General features: G+C 32.8%; 1 protein-coding gene across 1 annotated transcript; it reads left to right on the top strand.

Moving 5' to 3' along the window:
- The first annotated feature begins 525 nt into the window (after positions 1-525).
- On the top strand, positions 526-13,410 carry vim (vimentin). Its single transcript, XM_073830890.1, has 9 exons — positions 526-1,150; positions 3,043-3,103; positions 7,160-7,255; positions 8,627-8,788; positions 10,313-10,438; positions 10,915-11,135; positions 11,507-11,550; positions 12,828-12,910; positions 12,994-13,410. Exons 1-9 carry the CDS (start codon positions 615-617, stop codon positions 13,030-13,032), a joined length of 1,368 nt encoding a protein of 455 aa, XP_073686991.1. The 5' UTR covers positions 526-614; the 3' UTR covers positions 13,033-13,410.
- Positions 13,411-19,125: the final 5,715 nt, after the last annotated feature.

Below are 19,125 nucleotides of genomic sequence, written 5' to 3'. Positions count from 1 at the left end.
ATACATCATTAAAGTGGAAACTCGTAAAACTCGTTTTACTGTTATAAATTAATGGAATATTTTGTATTGGGATATAATAAAAATAATATATTGACTTGAATGAATAAAACCAATAAATATCGGTGCATACATAAATGAATATAGAATATTTAAATAAATACATTTAACACAACATTATAAAGTAGCTAATAATTTTGTAATAAACGAATGAACGAATAAAAAATAAAGATTGAATCTGTTTGCCAAGGTCAAACACGTTCTGCTGTTGGTGTAGTTTTATCTAATTTAAACATATTACATAATATTTCAAATTAAATTAGAAAATAAATGTATGAATTAAATGGACGTTTAAAAACATTCTCATGTTGTTGCCACAGTCAATTTTTTTTTTTTTTTTTTTTTTTTGATAGTAATGATGGGGCACATCCTGCTCCTCCGCCCCGACGGCGCTTCTACGTCACTAAAAGTCTCTGCACCGTTATGTCATTAGCATAGGGAGTGGACTATAAATACATGCCGAACCTCCGCAGTCGTCTCGCTCGGTCTGGACAGGGTGCGGTAGTTCGTAAAAGTAGTCGCAGACTTCAACAATAGCCCAGAACTAAAGGATTACAATGGCCAGCCGACCAAGCACATCTTCTTATAAAAGGATGTTCGGTGGAGAGCGACCCACGACGGCTCGGTCCACTTACTCCAGCCGTCAGTACACCAGCCCGGTGCGCGCAACCTCTCGCGTGTCCTACACCAGCGCGTCCCCCGCGTCTTCATCCATCTACAGGAGCAAGGGGACGAGGCTGCGCTCTAGCGCGCCCCTGCCTAGGCTCGCCACCGAAACGCTGGACTTCGGGGTCGCCGATGCCATCAACACCGAGTTTAAAGCCAACCGAACCAATGAGAAAGCGGAGATGCAGCATCTCAACGACAGGTTTGCAAGTTACATAGATAAAGTGAGGTTTCTGGAGCAGCAGAATAAGATCTTGGTCGCGGAGCTGGAGCAGATGAAGGGCAAAGGCTCGTCTCGGGTCGGTGATCTGTACGAGGATGAGATGAGGGAACTCAGGCGACAAGTGGACCAGCTCACCAACGAGAAGGCCAGGGTGGAGGTGGACCGGGACAATCTGGGAGAGGACATCGAGCGCCTCAAAGAGAAGTATGTCCAAACACTGACTGTGCAAACAAATAAAAAACGGGTAAAAGTCTAAAATGATATTACATATATGCCAGGTGGACGTGCATAAGTTAATAAAACAAAAACCAAAAAAAAAAAATCAGATTAATCAGATTAATGTTATGTTGTATTTCATATCTCCAGCATATACAGAACTGTAGCTATTAAGACAAATGCATTCATAAATCCATTTTAACGGTGCAATTATTTAACAAAACAATTAATAAGTTGAGGATTTAGCGTGTCTATTATATATATATATATATATATATATATATATATTTATTTATAATTTTTTTAGGTAAAATTTTCATTTACTGAAAAGTGAAAATGTGCTACCATTACATTAAGAAGCTGGTTCTACCTGCTTTGATCCTTAAAATGATTTAGTAATATTTAATCATATTTTGACCTATATAAAACCAGTTTTAGATTTAAATGTTACCCCATTTTATTGTATTAATTAAATATTTAATTAATTATAAAAAAATTATAAAAAAATATTACTTTAGTTAATACAACCGCACAGTTGCATTAAATTGATCATATATATATATATATATATATATATATATATATATATATATATATGATATATATATAATTGATCAAAATTCACAGAAAGAAATTACATTTTAAAACATGTTAAAATAGAAACTAAGTCTGTTTCCACCACTGAATTTAAAAAAAAGGTTGTTATGACTTTTTAAGAAGCTGGTTCTACCTGCTTTGATCCTTAAAATGATTTAGTAAAACATAATAATATTTTTGACCTATATAAAACCAGTTTTAGATTTAAATGTTACCCCATTTTATTGTATTAATTAAATATTTAATTAATTATTGTGCATTGAAATATGGCGTTTTTTAATATTTGTATATATTAAATGGAAAATAAATTATTTCAAAAATATATTTTTATATTTCTTTTATTGAAAAAGTATTAATATATTAATATTTAGTTTATAAATATTATTTATTTATTTAAAATTGTATTGGAATTGATACAAAAAAAATTTGGAATTGAATTCAACCAAAAGATTTTTGATGCAAGCCTTTTTTTTCACTAATATATAATGTTTAGAACAATTTTAGAATAAAGTACCACTATTACTAAGTAATAAAATTATTTAGTAATATTTAATAATACTTTTTGACCCATTTTATTGAAATTTTTATTTTATTTTAGCATTGTAATTTGGTGTTGAATTTCTCTAGACAAAGCTTTCTCTTTACCAGGTCAAATAAAACCATATCTTCAGTTTTATATTTCATATGACCAACATGTGATATGAGCTATACAAACTGCAGGCTAATGAAAATAATAATAATAAATTCATAAGTGCATTTTGATATATTTAATACATTTAGATTCTACAGATTTTATAATCCTATTAAATATTTATTTAAATTAACAATTTTTATCTGACATGAAGTGACAATAATTTGATACAGTCATATTAAATTAATAATTAATAATGAAAAAAAATCTTAAAAACCAGTCATAAGAGTCAGTTTTTTGAAACTGAGATTTATACTTCATCTGAAACCTAAATAAATAAGCATTACATTGATGTATGGCTTGTTAGGGTAGTACAATATTTGGCTGAGATTCATCTATTTGAACATCTGAAATCTAAGGGTGCGAAAAAAAATAAATATTGAGAAAATAAAGTTGTCCAAATTAAGTTATTAGCAATGCATATTACTAATCAAACATGAAGTTTTGATATATTTATGGTAGGAATTTTACAAAATATCTTAATGGAAGATGCTTCATGTAATTATATTCAGTTTCATGTCAAACTGGTTAGAGTGGGTTTGGTTGTGTTACACAGGGTGTGGCTCTGCTTAAATATTCATATTATTTTCAGACTTCAAGAGGAGATGCTTCAGAGGGAGGATGCAGAGAACAACCTTCGGGGCTTCAGACAGGTACATCTTTGTGTATTCAGAGAAATCATTTTTATTCTTATTTTTGGACCTGATGTTTGACTGACTGCTACCAAAGCCACAATTACAATGTGATCAGATAGTGCAGTCAGTGTTTGCAAGACACTACTGATTGTCTCCTCACAATAAAAGGGTCAGTGCAGGCTTGGTCAAGCTGCCCTCTTGTCCGGCATCAGATTTAGACACGCAACTGAAAAGAAAGCTTTGTCTGAGAGCAGGCTGGGCGTTCATGACAAAGCAAACTGTTGTACGAGTGGGAGGGGTCAGTGTTAACCAGGGGACATTGGTGACTTATGGACACAGAAGAGAGGATATGTGTGTGCGTTTGTGTGTGTGTGTGTGTTTGTGAGAGCTTTAAAGGGTGTCTGCCACCACCAGCTGCAGCACTACAAACAGTTAGCAGCAGGCAAGCTATTGTTATTTAATTCAGTCAAAAATAGCTTAAACGAATTTACATAAACTGTTCAATTTAAACGTTTGGGGTCAATAAGATTATTATAAAAGAAATAATATTTAATATAATAATATAATATTAAATTGATCAAAATACACAGAAAGAAATTACATTTTAAAATATGGTAAAATAGAAAACTATGGAAGCCCGTTTCCGTCACTGAATTAAAAAAAAGGTTGTCATGACTTTTTATCTCACATTTCTGACTTTTTTTCTTTGAATTGCATGATATAAACACAATTGTGAGAAACAAAGTCAGAGTTACAGGTTTTTATCTCACAAAATGCGAGTTTGTAATATGCAATTCACACTTTTCCCTCAGAATTCTGATATAAACGTACATTTGTGAGGTTTTTTTTTTTTTTTTAAAGATTTATTTCTTGGCCTTTTTGCCTTTATTATGATAGGACAGATCAGATAGGACAGGAAGCGAAGTGGGTGAGAGATAGGGGGCGGGAACGGGAAAGGTCCTCGAGTTGGGATTCGAACACGGGACGCCCGTAGCGCAACAGCGCTATATGTCGGCGCGCTAACCACACGGCTATTGGCGCCGACAACATTTGTGAGTTATAAAGTCAGAATTGCATGATATAAACTCAAAATTCTGACTTTTTCCCTCAGAATTCTGATATAAACGTACATTTGTGAGTTATAAAGTCAGAATTGCATGATATAAACTCAAAATTCTGACTTTTTCCCTCAGAATTCTGATATAAACGTACATTTGTGAGTTATAAAGTCAGAATTGCATGATATAAACTCAAAATTCTGACTTTTTCCCTCAGAATTCTGATATAAACGTACATTTGTGAGTTATAAAGTCAGAATTGCATGATATAAACTCAAAATTCTGACCTTTTTCCCTCAGAATTCTGATATAAACGTACATTTGTGAGTTATAAAGTCAGAATTGCATGATATAAACTCAAAATTCTGACTTTTTCCCTCAGAATTCTGATATAAACGTACATTTGTGAGTTATAACGTCAGAATTGCATGATATAAACTCAAAATTCTGACTTTTTTCTCAGAATTCTGATATAAACGTACATTTGTGAGTTATAAAGTCAGAATTGCATGATATAAACTCAAAATTCTGACTTTTTCCCTCAGAATTCTGATATAAACGTACATTTGTGAGTTATAAAGTCAGAATTGCATGATATAAACTCAAAATTCTGACTTTTTCCCTCAGAATTCTGATATAAACGTACATTTGTGAGTTATAAAGTCAGAATTGCATGATATAAACTCAAAATTCTGACTTTTTCCCTCAGAATTCTGATATAAACGTACATTTGTGAGTTATAAAGTCAGAATTGCATGATATAAACTCAAAATTCTGACCTTTTTCCCTCAGAATTCTGATATAAACGTACATTTGTGAGTTATAAAGTCAGAATTGCATGATATAAACTCAAAATTCTGACTTTTTCCCTCAGAATTCTGATATAAACGTACATTTGTGAGTTATAACGTCAGAATTGCATGATATAAACTCAAAATTCTGACTTTTTTCTCAGAATTCTGATATAAACGTACATTTGTGAGTTATAAAGTCAGAATTGCATGATATAAACTCAAAATTCTGACTTTTTCCCTCAGAATTCTGATATAAACGTACATTTGTGAGTTATAAAGTCAGAATTGCATGATATAAACTCAAAATTCTGACTTTTTCCCTCAGAATTCTGATATAAACGTACATTTGTGAGTTATAAAGTCAGAATTGCAAGATATAAACTCAAAATTCTGACTTTTTTCTCAGAATTCTGATATAAACGTACATTTGTGAGTTATGAAGTCAGAATTGCTTGATATAAACTCAAAATTCTGACTTTTTCTCTCAGAATTCTGATATAAACGTACATTTGTGAGTTATAAAGTCAGAATTGCATGATATAAACTCAAAATTCTGACTTTTTTCTCAGAATTCTGATATAAACGTACATTTGTGAGTTATGAAGTCAGAATTGCTTGATATAAACTCAAAATTCTGACTTTTTTCCCAGAATTCTGATATAAACGTACATTTGTGAGTTATAAAGTCAGAATTGCATGATATAAACTCTAAATTCTGACTTTTTTCTCAGAATTCTGATATAAACATACATTTGTGAGTTATGAAGTCAGAATTGCTTGATATAAACTCAAAATTCTGACTTTTTTCCCAGAATTCTGATATAAACGTACATTTGTGAGTTATGAAGTCAGAATTGCTTGATATAAACTCAAAATTCTGACTTTTTTCCCAGAATTCTGATATAAACGTACATTTGTGAGTTATAAAGTCAGAATTGCATGATATAAACTCAAAATTCTGACTTTTTTCTCAGAATTCTGATATAAACGTACATTTGTGAGTTATGAAGTCAGAATTGCTTGATATAAACTCAAAATTCTGACTTTTTTCCCAGAATTCTGATATAAACGTACATTTGTGAGTTATAAAGTCAGAATTGCATGATATAAACTCAAAATTCTGACTTTTTTCTCAGAATTCTGATATAAACGTACATTTGTGAGTTATGAAGTCAGAATTGCTTGATATAAACTCAAAATTCTGACTTTTTTCCCAGAATTCTGATATAAACGTACATTTGTGAGTTATAAAGTCAGAATTGCATGATATAAACTCAAAATTCTGACTTTTTTCTCAGAATTCTGATATAAACGTACATTTGTGAGTTATAAAGTCAGAATTGCATGATATAAATTCACAATTGTGAGAAATGAAGTCAGAATTACACGTTTTTATCTGACAAAATGCGAGTTTGTTATACGCAATTCTGACTTTTTTTCTCAGAATTCTGATATAAACTTACTATTGCAAGTGATAAAGTCAGAAATGCATGATATAAACTCAAAATTCTGGCTTTTTTTTCTCAGAATTGCCTGAATTTGTGAAATCAACTCACGATTGTGAGAAATAAAATCAGAATTACGTGTTTTTATCCCGCAAATGCAAGTTCACATAATTCTGAATTTTTTTCTCTAAATTGCAATCACAATTGCGAGAAATAAGGTCAGAATTCTGAGTTTTATCGCACAAATGCGAGTTTGTAATACACAATCCTGAATTTGTTTAACAAACTTCTGACTTTTTTTCTCAGAATTGTGAGATATAAACTCGCAATTGCGAGTTATAACGTCAAATTTTGAGGGGAAAAAAACTGATAGATCTCAGAATTGCGAGTTTATATCTCAAGTCTGACTTGCATAAAGCAAATGCGAAAAAATAAAGTCAGAATTGTGAGAAAAAGTCGCAATTACCGTTGTTATGTTTTATTCAGTGGTGCAAATGGGCTATTTTAAATTGTAATAATATTTCACAATATTTTTTTGCATATTTTTGATACACTGCAGGATGTTTTTTCAAAAACCTTAAAAAATGACCCCAAACTTTAGAACTGTAGTGTATAATGTGATTCATTTAGTGCAAAGGAATATAAAAAAATGAGAAAAAGAACTGTGTAGAATTCATAGGAAACACAAGTTAAAGTTTGAAACAACATTTTTAGAAGTAATGTCTCCTAGGTTTACACAAATAGAGCTGACGAATATTTTACGTGTTAAACCCACAGGATGTTGATAACGCCTCTTTGGCTCGTCTGGACCTGGAGAGGAAGGTGGAGTCCTTGCACGAAGAGATTGCTTTCTTGAAGAAGCTTCATGATGAGGTACTGAAATGAAGAGAGAAACATCAAAAATGAGATATTTAATATTTAAGGCGTTTCTCATTGACACATAATACCTTCATTCATCATCAGAACACAACTTAAGATATGTTTAATGAAATCCGAGAGCTTTCTGATCCTGCATAGACAGCAACACAACTGACACGTTCAAGGCCCAGAACGCTAGTAAGGACATCGTTAAAATAGTCCATGTGACATCAGTGGTTCAACCATAATTTTATGAAGCTACAATATTTTTTGTAAGAATGACTTTATTCAACAATTCCTATCTTCATTTGTGTTCCAAAGATGAATTAAGGTCTTACAGGTCTGGAACGACGTGAGGATGAATAATTAATGACCTAGCTTTCATATTTGGGTGAACTATCCATAATATCTTCTAATGAATTTTTAGGAAAAACGTCCAAGACAAAGCTTATACTTAAGCCATTAAAGAGCAGCTCTGGACAATAAAATGAATTAGATTTCCCCTGGCCATTCCACCATTCTTACAGTGGTGGTTTTCTGGCTGACTGACACTTTTGTTGGGCTTGTTAATATCAGGGGATTGTCAGGCCTGTGTGACTTGCTGCCATAGTGATTAAGTGGGTCATGGAAAAGGGCGTAATTCCAAGAGAATAAAGCAGAGACATTGTTACAGGATCAGGAAGTACGTTAGTTCAGGGCTGACAAACTGTTGCTTTTATATTTCAGAATGAGATGCTTTTCTTACTTAGATTTTTTTTTTTAATTTATTTCCAGCCATTCTTAAATTAGGAAGGATTTTCTAGACAAGTAAAAAATATTGTCTTGTTTTCAGTGTGTTTTTTGCATGAAACAAGCTAAATAATCTGCCAATGGGGTAAGAAAAATAATCTTGTTTTCTGTTTGAAATAATGATTTTTTTTTTTGCTTTTGCAGATTATTTTGCTTGTTCTAAGCAAAAACTTTTCTGAAAACAAGATTTTTTTTTACTTATCTAGAAAATCCTTCTTGTTTTAAGAATTTTTTTATATTTTGGCAGGAAACAAGCCAATAAATAAAAAAATAAATAAATAAATATAATAATATAATAATGATAAAATAATAAATAATAATAAATAAAAAAATCTAAGCAAGAAAAGCATTTTTTTGCAATGAGACTGAAGTAATGATGCTGAAAATTCAGCTTTGCATCACAGGAATAAATAATATTTTAAAATAGCAAAAATTTTGCAGTTTTTACTGTATTTTAGATCAAATAAACGCAGCCTCGATTAGCATACTATCTTAATAACCCCGAACTTTTGAACTGCAGTGTACAATGAGATATTCAGGATGGGTCTCAAACTGTCATTTGGACTATTAAAGTCATCTTTTCCAACATCTCCACAGGAACTTGCCGAACTGCAGATCCAGATCCAGGAACAGCATGTGCAGATTGATATGGAAGTGGCCAAACCTGACCTCACCGCTGCCCTGAAAGACGTCCGGCAGCAGTATGAGACTCTGGCTTCCAGGAACCTCCAGGAGTCTGAGGAATGGTACAAATCCAAGGTCAGATTCTCATAATAAAATATGTAATTATAATAAGAAATAGACATCAGCATTTAAAAGAAGGAAAATGTTTCCATATTCCGTATCTTTTCTGTATCTTGTCATTTTTTAAAAGTTGTGCAGCAAGTAAAAACACAGTTTGTACATTTTGTGGAGATAAACTTCAGTTTAGGAGATACATTTTTTCCATGCACCTGTCAAATTTGAGATTTTGGGCTTTTTGGTTTTTCATAAAGTGTTTTTTAGACTAGTGGAAAGAAAACATCCAAAAGACACTGTGTTTCTTTTATAGCACTTTATCTATTTGTGTCAATAGGTTTCAATTACAATGCATATTTTTAAAGGCCGTTTTCTCAAAATGATTTTTTCTCCTACACTGAGCCATAAATCTCCACTTCAGTAGCACTTATACACACCAAACTTTACAGTTTTATTCCTGTCTATATCCTGAAGGTTTTTACAGAGGGATTTGTTCATATATAATTTGCTTGATTTCATACAACATTTTATTCCTCAAAAAATGTTTAAAAAATAGTGTTTTAAAAAAAAGAGTTTTTTTTAAAATATGGAGTGACAATATGAGATACCCAAAATCCCCTCTGCAAAAACGTTTGACTCTAATATGTCAAAAAAATTAAACAAGATTTTTGAAACTGACTTCGTCCAGTGTTTAAATTTTTATTCTAGAAATGTATGCAAATTAGCATATTTCATTAAATACTGCCTCATTTGCATATTTAAATGTAACATTTTAGAAAACTTGTAATACAAAAAATGTTTACAATTATCAAAGTAATCAATCAACTGGGTAAGTAAGGTCAGAACTATTAAGTAACTTTTTTTGCTGCCGTAATATGGACGCAGCAGGAGGAGTAATATCACTCAGCGCCTGAAATGAGTTCCCAGCAAGTTAGCAAAGTTTTGCTAGAAAATCGCAGTTTTACATTTTCCACCGGTCTTAGTACACGATATAACTACAGAAGAGTCAAGTTTTAAATAGGACAAATATCGAAACTCGTTGGTCATTTTTGAGCGCGATGCTGTTGGTCTAATAGGATTCAATGATCTATGCTAAGCTATGCTAAAAGTGATATCGCCAGAACAGGAGAACGGCTGAATGGATTTCAAAACGGTAAAACTCAACTTATTAACTCGGGGGGAGTTGGAGAATGAGCCTATTTCCAAAAAAAAGTGGAGTGTTCCTTTAAGCTACGAATGAACAATGAAACAGAATCTGATCTGGTAGGACAGTGTGAGATGTTTGAGGAATGAGTAAGACTCAGCTCAGGATCCACTCCTTAAGACATGGCAGATGGTTGACGTAGAGGTTTGTGTGGATTTAGAGACCATCTGCTCCTCTGCTCACAGTATTGATCATCTTAATGGACCGATTGATCTATTAACCTAGATTTACAAATGTGAAACTAGCACAGTCATCAGTGTCATTCAGTTGTAAACACAAAACAAAAGGCAGAGAGGCAGATGGAGATTTATCTTAATCTCACACTTTCTCTTACTTTGTAGTTTGCTGACCTGTCAGAAGCTGCTGCTCGTAACAATGAAGCGATCCGTTTGGCCAAGCAGGAGGCCAATGACTATCGCCGCCAGCTTCAAGCTCTCACCTGCGACTTGGAAGGTATTAAGGGAACTGTAAGTACTGGAGAATATTTTATTAGCTTCAGTATTAGTTTTAATTAATATTTTAAATTCGTTTTTTTATTTTTATTTGCACTTAATTTTTTATTTTATTTCATTTTTTTATCAATATATTTATTATTTTCGCATCAACAATTTACAGAATGATTATTTGCACTTAATTTTATTATGTTTTCAAATATGTTTATATAGTTTTTATAATTTTTATTTCAGTTTTAGTTATTTAGTATGTCAAGTTAATATTTTATATATATATATATATATATATATATATATATATATATATATTTTTTTTTTTTTTTTTTTTTTTTTTTTTTTTTTAATATATATATATATATATATATATTTAATTTTTTCATTTTTATTTTTTCAGTATTTAGTAATTTTTATTTTTTTTTGTTAATTGCATTTATTAATGTGCTTTATATTGTGGCTGCTTAAATGACTAATGATCTGATCTGTCATTTCAGAATGAGTCTCTGGAGCGTCAGATGAGAGAGATGGAAGATAACTTTTCCATCGAGGCGTCCGGTTACCAGGACACCATCGTCCATCTAGAGGACGACATCCGCAGCATGAAGGATGAGATGGCACGCCATCTACGCGAATACCAGGATCTGCTGAACGTTAAAATGGCTCTGGATATTGAGATCGCCACCTACAGGAAGCTGCTAGAAGGGGAAGAAAGCAGGTGAATGTTTGCTTTTGCAAATATCTTTTCTTTGTACGACTTATCTTTTCTTTAAAGACACATTTAGCATGGATTTGTAGGGACACCTTATGAAATAAATGCAGGAGCATGAGTTTTGCTTACTGATTTAAATAGCAGAATTTTTTTTTTCTATTTTTTCTATTTTTTTTTTTCATGTATTTTTTTGTTGTTGTATTTTCATTTAGTGTGTTTTTCCATCTAATATTTATATTTTATTTTATTTCAACTTTATTTTAATTAACAAAACATAGTAACAGTTTTAGTTAATATTAATAAAAAACTGAGTGCAACTTTTAGACTTGACTCTAAAATAAATTGCAAATATGTTTTTCTATTCCTTTTCTTTCTAGGATCACCACACCATTCCCCAACCTCTCATCATTAACCCTTCGAGGTACAGTGTATTTTAGTTTATCCTTAAAATTCTGTGGAAGACAATGCTGAATGGAAATAATGTATTACAGCTAACCATATAATCATGATTAATTATGATAATTTTCAAAGTGGAGGAGAAAATGCTTCCATATTTTGTGTTAAAATTACATTGAATTAAATCAAATCAAATTTATATATATATATACACAGTCAAGCCCGAAATTATTCATACCCCAGGCAAATTCTGACTTAAGTTACTTTCATTCAACCAGCTTTCAAGTTTTTTTTTTTTTGACCGGAAATGACACAGGCTTCTCCCAAGACGATGTACAAGAGCCATCATTGTGGAAAAAAAAAATATTTCTCAGCTTTTATTTACATTTGAACAAAAAGTGGCATGTTATTCATAACGTTTGCAAACTGTCACAGTCTATGGGAAAATCTAAAGTTCTATACCATTCCAAATAGTCCAAGCTGTTCTAAAGCATCATAATAACAACATCAGGCAGTCTGCAGAGAAACTTGGCCTTGGCCTTGGACTGAAGAAATGGTTAACGTTTTGCAGTGGCCTGGCCAGAGTCCTGACTTAAATCCAATTGAGAATCTGTGGAGGGAGCTAAAGATCAGGGTGATGGCAAGGAGACCCTCCAACCTGAAAGAGTTGGAGCTCATAGCTAAAGATGAATCAGCAAAAAAACCAGTGGAGACATGCAAAAAGCTGGTCAGCAATTATAGGAAGCGTTTGATTGCTTTTCTATTGAATATTGAGAAGGGTATGAATAATTTTGGACATGCCACTTTTTGTTCAAATGTACATGAAAGCAGAGAGATATTTTTTTTCACAATGAAGCCTCTTGTACATCATCTTATTATCTTTTGGGAGAAGCCTGTGTCATTTCTGGTCAAAAAAAAAAAAAAAAACTTGCTGGTTGAATAAAAGTAACTTTAAGTCAAAATTTGTTTGCCAGGGGTATGAATAATTTCGGGCTTGACTGTATATATATGTTTTTTTGTTTTTTTTTACAAAGTCTACTTGCAGTGGGAATAAATATGAAACCACTGAAATTCAAGATGTATTTAGTAACAAACATTTTGTGTTTTCCAATTCAGCCCATTTTAATAGCTTTGTATATATTTGGACCTATGCAGTTTCATAACTATAATTTAGTTTAATTAACTAACAAAACCATGAACCTAAACATTTGCTTACTATTAGAGGCTTCTCTCTGACTCCGTTGAAACAAAAGCACACTTTTATGATGAAATGACTGTGTTTGATTCACATTTTGCCTGCAGAGACCATGAAGGAAACCAGACCTGTGATGGACGTCCTGTCAAAGAAAGTGGTGATAAAGACCATCGAGACCAGAGATGGACATGTGAGTGACATGGAAAGTCTTTACATAAGTTATTAAGCTTCCAAATGAAAAATGATGACGTTTTGACCTTTCATCCACTGCAGATACTTAACGAGTCCACCCAAAACGATGATCTGGAATGAGCCGCATGTGAACTTGTGACCAGTAGGGGCACTAGAGAGCTGAAGATCCACGCTTGAGTAGTTGTTTCTGTTGAAAGAGAGAAAAATAAGAAAAACAGCTTTAAAGTGCCTTTTTGCATTGCCACATTAGAGCGGTCTGTTGGTAGAGCTGAAAAGATAACGTAGGCCACTCAGTAAACCAGCTTTATCCAGGTTTATGTTTACCACGATGTCTGTAGTTTACACTGTTGAAGACCACAGCAATACTGCTACACCTTTTTGTGTTTTGTATAATTATTGCAAATGACCAAAAACTTGATGAACTTGTGTCTCTTGCACCAGAAGAAGACCAAACTGTCAACAAATTTCCACAAATTCAATAAACCTTTTAAAAAACAATCACAATTCCTTTCTTTCATGAACATTATTGGTCTTATTACGGTACAAAATGAGCTCAGCATCTGAATGGCTCTTTCAAACGCTCCTCTAGCTGTTGCGCAGTACAATCTTCTACGTCTTAAAAATAAACAGATTAGCAGGATCTATCCAGGCAATGAGCAACACAAGAACATTTCTATGATTTAATTAAAGGCAATTTCTTGAACGCAACCATTAGTCTTAATGGGAGAGCTCTAATGAGATCATCATCTCATCATGTTTAGTCATTTGCTCTCTGCATGCTTAAATAGCTGCCAATCAAACCTCCATTTTAAGACCTCTGCATGTTTTTCACAGTGTTATTATATGATTTAGAGTACCTTCATAACTAAAACCTAATACTGAATGCATTTTTTCCTGAGGGTGAAAGCAAAGGGCAAAGACCAGGCAAATGGTGCCAGTCTGCAGGGGGATTTGGCATTTTGGCATTGATTCTATGCAAGATTAAGATATTAAACCAACTCTGTTAAGACATTCACACTGTGCCAGTGTTATTTTAGTATAGGCGAGACCATAGATTATAGTTAATATGTTAAATTACTTTTTATTTGTATATTTTATGTTTTTATTTTCAGAGATTTAATCATTTTGATCTGTGTTTTGTACGTTTTAAAAATGTTTCTAGTATTTATTGATTTTAGTACACCAGAGTAAAGTAAATTAATTGAGCTCATTAATTGTTTATTATATTTAAGGTTATGAAAATGTAACTTTTCTATGGTTTTAGTTAACTACAGTTAAAGTCAAAAGTTTACATACACCTTGCAGAATCTGCAAAATGTTAATTATTTTACCAAAATAAGAGGGATTAGATAAAAATGCATGTGTTTTTATTTTATTTAGTACAGACCTGAGTAAGATTTTTAACATTAAAAAACATTTACATATAGTCCACAAGAGAAAATACCAGTTGAATTAATAAAAATGACCCTGTTTAAAAATTTACATAGACTTGATTCTTAATACTGGGTTGTTACCTGAATGATCCACAGCTGTGGTTTTTTTTTTTTTTTTTTTTTTTTTTTTAGTAATAATTGTTCATGAGTCTTTTGTTTCTCCTGAACAGTTAAACTGCTTGCTGTTCTTCAGAAAATCCTTTAGGTCCCACAAATTCTTTGTTTTTTTAGAATTTTGGTGTATTTGAACCCTTTCCAACGCTGTATGATTTTGAGATCCATCTTTTCACACCGAGGACAACTGAGGGACTCATATGCGACTATTACAGAAGGTTCAAGATGGAAACACAATGCATTAAGAGCCGGGGATGAAAACTTTTTGAATTCGAACATTAGGGTAAATTTAACTTATTTTGTCTTCTGGGAAACATGCAAGTATCTTCTTTAGCTTCTAAAGGACAGTACTAAATGAAAAAATATGATATTCAGGCAAAATAAGAAAAACGTACACATCTTCATTTTTTTTTCAAAAGTTTTCAGCCCCAGCTCTTACTGCATTGCATTTCCTTCTGAAGCATCAGAGAGTGTTTGAACCTTCTGTTATAGTTGCATATGAGTCCCTCAGTTGTCCTCAGTGTGAAAAGATGGATCTCAAAATCATACAGTCATTGAAAAGGGTTCAAATACACAAAAATGCTAAAAAACCCGATGAATTTATGGGACCTGAAGGATTTTTCTGAAGAACAGCGGGTAGTTTAACTGTTCAGGACAAACAAGGGACTCGTGAACAACTATCACTAAACAAAAAACAAAGCTGTGGATCATTCAGGTAAGACAGTATTAAGAAACAAGTGTATGCAAACTTTTGAACAGGGTTCAAAAACTATTATTTTCTCTTGTGGACTATGTGTGAAAGTCTTTTTGTGAAATATCTTATTCAGGTCAGTACTAAATAAAAAACAACATGCATTTTGTATGATCCCTCTTATTTTGCTAAAATAATTAACTTTTTGCAGATTCTGCAAGATGTATGTAAACTTTTATCTTCAACTGAATAATAACCTTCCATTGTACAAAAATAAATCTAAATCCAAAAATATTACATTTCTAATGATTCTGTTTGTATAAAACTAAAATACTAATCTCAGTGTTATAGCCCTGTAAACAACCTTCACCTGAACACTACCTTTAACAACTATCATTAAATAAATCCAATTATAGGCTGAGGAAATCCAGACATTTTATCAGGTGAACACCATGCATGGAAAAATCTAGCTGAAATTGATATACTTTATATTTTAATTCAATTATACCAGTTCTACACCTAATTATATTACAAATAGAGGGTTAAGGCAATTAAAAATGTTGAAGTTATTAGCATGTAAATAGAACCGTTCTGCATTTATTTTAATTTCTATGTTCTAAAGCTTTTACTTGCCTGCTCTCTAGTGGACATTGGTTTCAAATGCACATGGGTGAAGAATGTATAAAAAGATCTGCAGTGATGTCTACTGAGAGTTATATGTTTATGTTATTGTAAATAGACAGACGCAGTAAACTGAAGCAGTAAGCAAAAGTCTATCTATAGTATATTTGATGCAATTATTGATGGTTATGATATATTGTGAGCTGCTTGATGTAAACACAGAATGGCAAGAAATAATGTTGTAAGACACATTTTGTAAGAATTGTAAGATATAAACTCTAAATTTGAGTCAAAATTGTAATTTGTAATCCTACAATTTAAAGCAAAAAAAATCAGAATTGCACAATGTAAACTTGCAAGAAAAAAGATAGCTGTGATGTTTTTATTTTATTGTTTGCACAAATTGCTTATTGCTTCTGTACCATAGTGCACCATCTAGAGGTCGACCGATCTATCGGTTTTGCCGATTAATCGGCACCGATAGTTGATTGGCCGAACTATCGGTTATCGGCAAAAACCCTTGCCGATAGTTTTTCCGGGTTGCGTTCTTTGCTGAAGCGCTCATGCTCCGCTGTTTTAGAGTAGAGGTTAAGCCACAGACCAATGTTTAATGTCAGGATTATTACCATATATTTGTATTGATTTAAAGTCATATTTTTAGCCAGCAAAGTTGTAGATTTAAAGATGCGACATGACAAAGCAAACTTTGTTCATTCAGCCGAAAGAATCCTGCCGAGTCACAGCGAGCCATAGTTTTACATTACACCATATCTGTCCAAAATCATTGTTAATGTTCATAAAGACTTGACCCTGGGCTGTAAGATTGAGTATTGTGCATTTCAGCAAAATATTTGTATTTCTGTAGCGCTAATAATGTCTGTATGGTTCATATAGAACTATAATTTATGTTTTAGCCTTTTCTTCAGGCCCTTAAAGCATAGGTTACGCACTTGTTACGCACTTCATTTCACAATGCCATTTTCCTGTTCTTATTTGATTTAAATAACTCTGATCAACAAAAATATATATTAGAAATTAAGATAAAAATTATACAAAACGAAATTCGTTTAAAGAGGGATTTTCCACAAATAAAAACGTACGAAGTGGTCAAAAATTGTGTCTGACCTTCTCCAATTCTCCCGGCGTATTTTCGTCCTATTCATACCACGTCCGACATTTACAAATAACACAAACTTCTTTCGTAATTAATATATTAAACTGAAACAAAACACAAACAAATAATATTTAAACATAAATGTAAAACAGAAAAGACATTGTTTCTGAAATGGCTGCAATTAACGATATAGATCGCACTTTCTCTTTCCGTTTGATCTGTCTAGACTAACCTTTGCTGGTTTTTTTTATCTTTCTGGAGGTAAACATTTGCCCGTTTGGTGATTAAATAAACTGTTTTAGATTTCTGCTTGAACTACACGCGACGCGTCTTGTGTGTGTGTGTGTGTGTGTGTGTGTGTGTGTGTGTGTGTGTGTGTGTGTGTGTGTGTGTGAGAAAGAGATGCCTGCGAGTTGTCCGCGCAACGCAGCGCTGCACTTTTGTCCGGTTGAGCTTGTGTTTTTCCCGCACATGGCACGTGTGCGCGCCAGAAACGCGGCAGGCTTCGTTGCACAGAATTTGCACTTTGAGCTACCTGTGCATTGTTTGACAGAGTGAGTTTTCAATCGCAGTATTTTACTTTAGATATGCCTTCATTTCTGCTGTTTGTAATGCAGTACTATTAGATGCACTAAACTCGCGCACTGACGGACTTTCACTTTCTCTTTGTGTTTGTTCGTCTTAAAAAGCTTGTTTGCAGATGAGGTTAAATGCACATGGATTTTCGAATACTTTCGATGTACACACAGTCAGTTATGTTTTCAGAGCAGGACAAAACATCTGATACATCGAAATAAATCTGTGCATTCGCTTGAATGCAGCCTGTTAAAGCAGCGACTGTCTGTGATCTCATCAGTAATAATCAAACGAAAAAGAAAACTATTTTCTGTAAACTTGCCGACACTTAAAGAATGCTTATTTAAAATAAGTAAATGTTAAAAAAGTAGCCTGCTTATATAATAAAAAAAAATAATAAAGTAATTTTTGCACAAAATAAATTTTATATAAAATTTATATGAAAATGGTGCCATGTGCATTGAAAACTGAGAATGTGACGCATGGTTATATTTAGTTGATATTGAAAATCGTAATTAAATTGAATCTTAATTTTAAGATGGCAAATATAAACAAAAAGCATAGAACCTGCAATTTTACATATTGTTAAAATGTAAAGATGACAATGAGCCCATTTGTAACATCAACTAAGATTAATGAAAGCTGTAGAATAGAAGTGTTGTTCCTTGTTAGAGTGTGTTCATTTCAACATTTACTGATATTTTATTAACATTAATGAACTATGAAATAACTTAAATGATCAATGTATAATAAATAATATTTTTACTCATTTACAAAGTATGGTTTAGTATTTAAAAAAAAAAATAGTACATCGCTATTTTAAATGCTGTTCAGTATCCATTTTCAAAAACTATCGGTTAATTAATCGGTATCGGCCAGTGAGGTCCAACCTAGCTATCGGTATCGGTAAAAACCAATATCGGTCGACCTCTAGCACCATCTGGATTCAAAACTGAGTATGAGCATGTTTCATGCCAAAGTAAATGCTGATATTTTGTTTGTAATGCAATGGCAGTCGTATATTTGTAGTGAGTGAGTGATTTAGTGAGTGAGTGAACCGCGGGACCCGACCACATTTCTTGCGGCGCCGGAATAAATTTCCAAATAAAAGCGGTTGCGGTTGGTAACTCTGGTGTAATTCGAACGGGAGCGGGCGGTAACAATATCCCGTAACCGACGTCTTTTCTGAACAGCAAATCTGCGCTTTACTCACTCTTATCTAGCACCTGTAGGCTACAACCTGCGCTCAAAACTGTTATACACTCGCTGCACTCATAGACCAGTGCTTTCTGCGTCATGCATTTTATTGGCAAGGTCTCATAGGCGCGGGAAGTGCGGGTACTGATGGTGTTTTTTCTGTGGACAACTGTTTATCAGTTTATCAGTGTTACTCCAGAGCGCAAAGCCATGTTTGGAGTGCCAGAATCTTCATAAGGTTATGCTGACTGATTTTTCGATTTTTCTTTTTTTCCCCCCTTTGCCAAAACAACTTATACTACTGTTTTGGCAATTAAAATAGTTCAGTTTTGCATGTAATGGCAAAGTGGTTATAATTTCGTTTCTTTTTTATTAAGTTAATTTAGAAAAAAACGTTTGGAGCATTTTTTGTTCCTTAAACGTAAGCTTTTTGTTTCTTAAAGTAACGACCAAAGTTGACCTACTCT

This window comes from Garra rufa, chromosome 24, assembly GCF_049309525.1.
Source record: "Garra rufa chromosome 24, GarRuf1.0, whole genome shotgun sequence".
In the NCBI taxonomy this organism is placed as follows: Eukaryota; Metazoa; Chordata; class Actinopteri; order Cypriniformes; family Cyprinidae; genus Garra; species Garra rufa.
This window is presented reverse-complemented; position numbering and strand designations above follow the sequence as displayed.

What these genes read in the sequence shown, in the direction of transcription:
- vim (XM_073830890.1), top strand. Translation starts at nt 615, where the DNA reads ATGGCCAGCCGACCAAGCACATCTTCTTATAAAAGGATGTTCGGTGGA. An exon ending in ATCGAGCGCCTCAAAGAGAA is followed by an intron (nt 1,151 to 3,042) that starts GTATGTCCAAAC and finishes TATTATTTTCAG; the next exon opens with ACTTCAAGAGGAGATGCTTC. An exon ending in ACCTTCGGGGCTTCAGACAG is followed by an intron (nt 3,104 to 7,159) that starts GTACATCTTTGT and finishes TTAAACCCACAG; the next exon opens with GATGTTGATAACGCCTCTTT.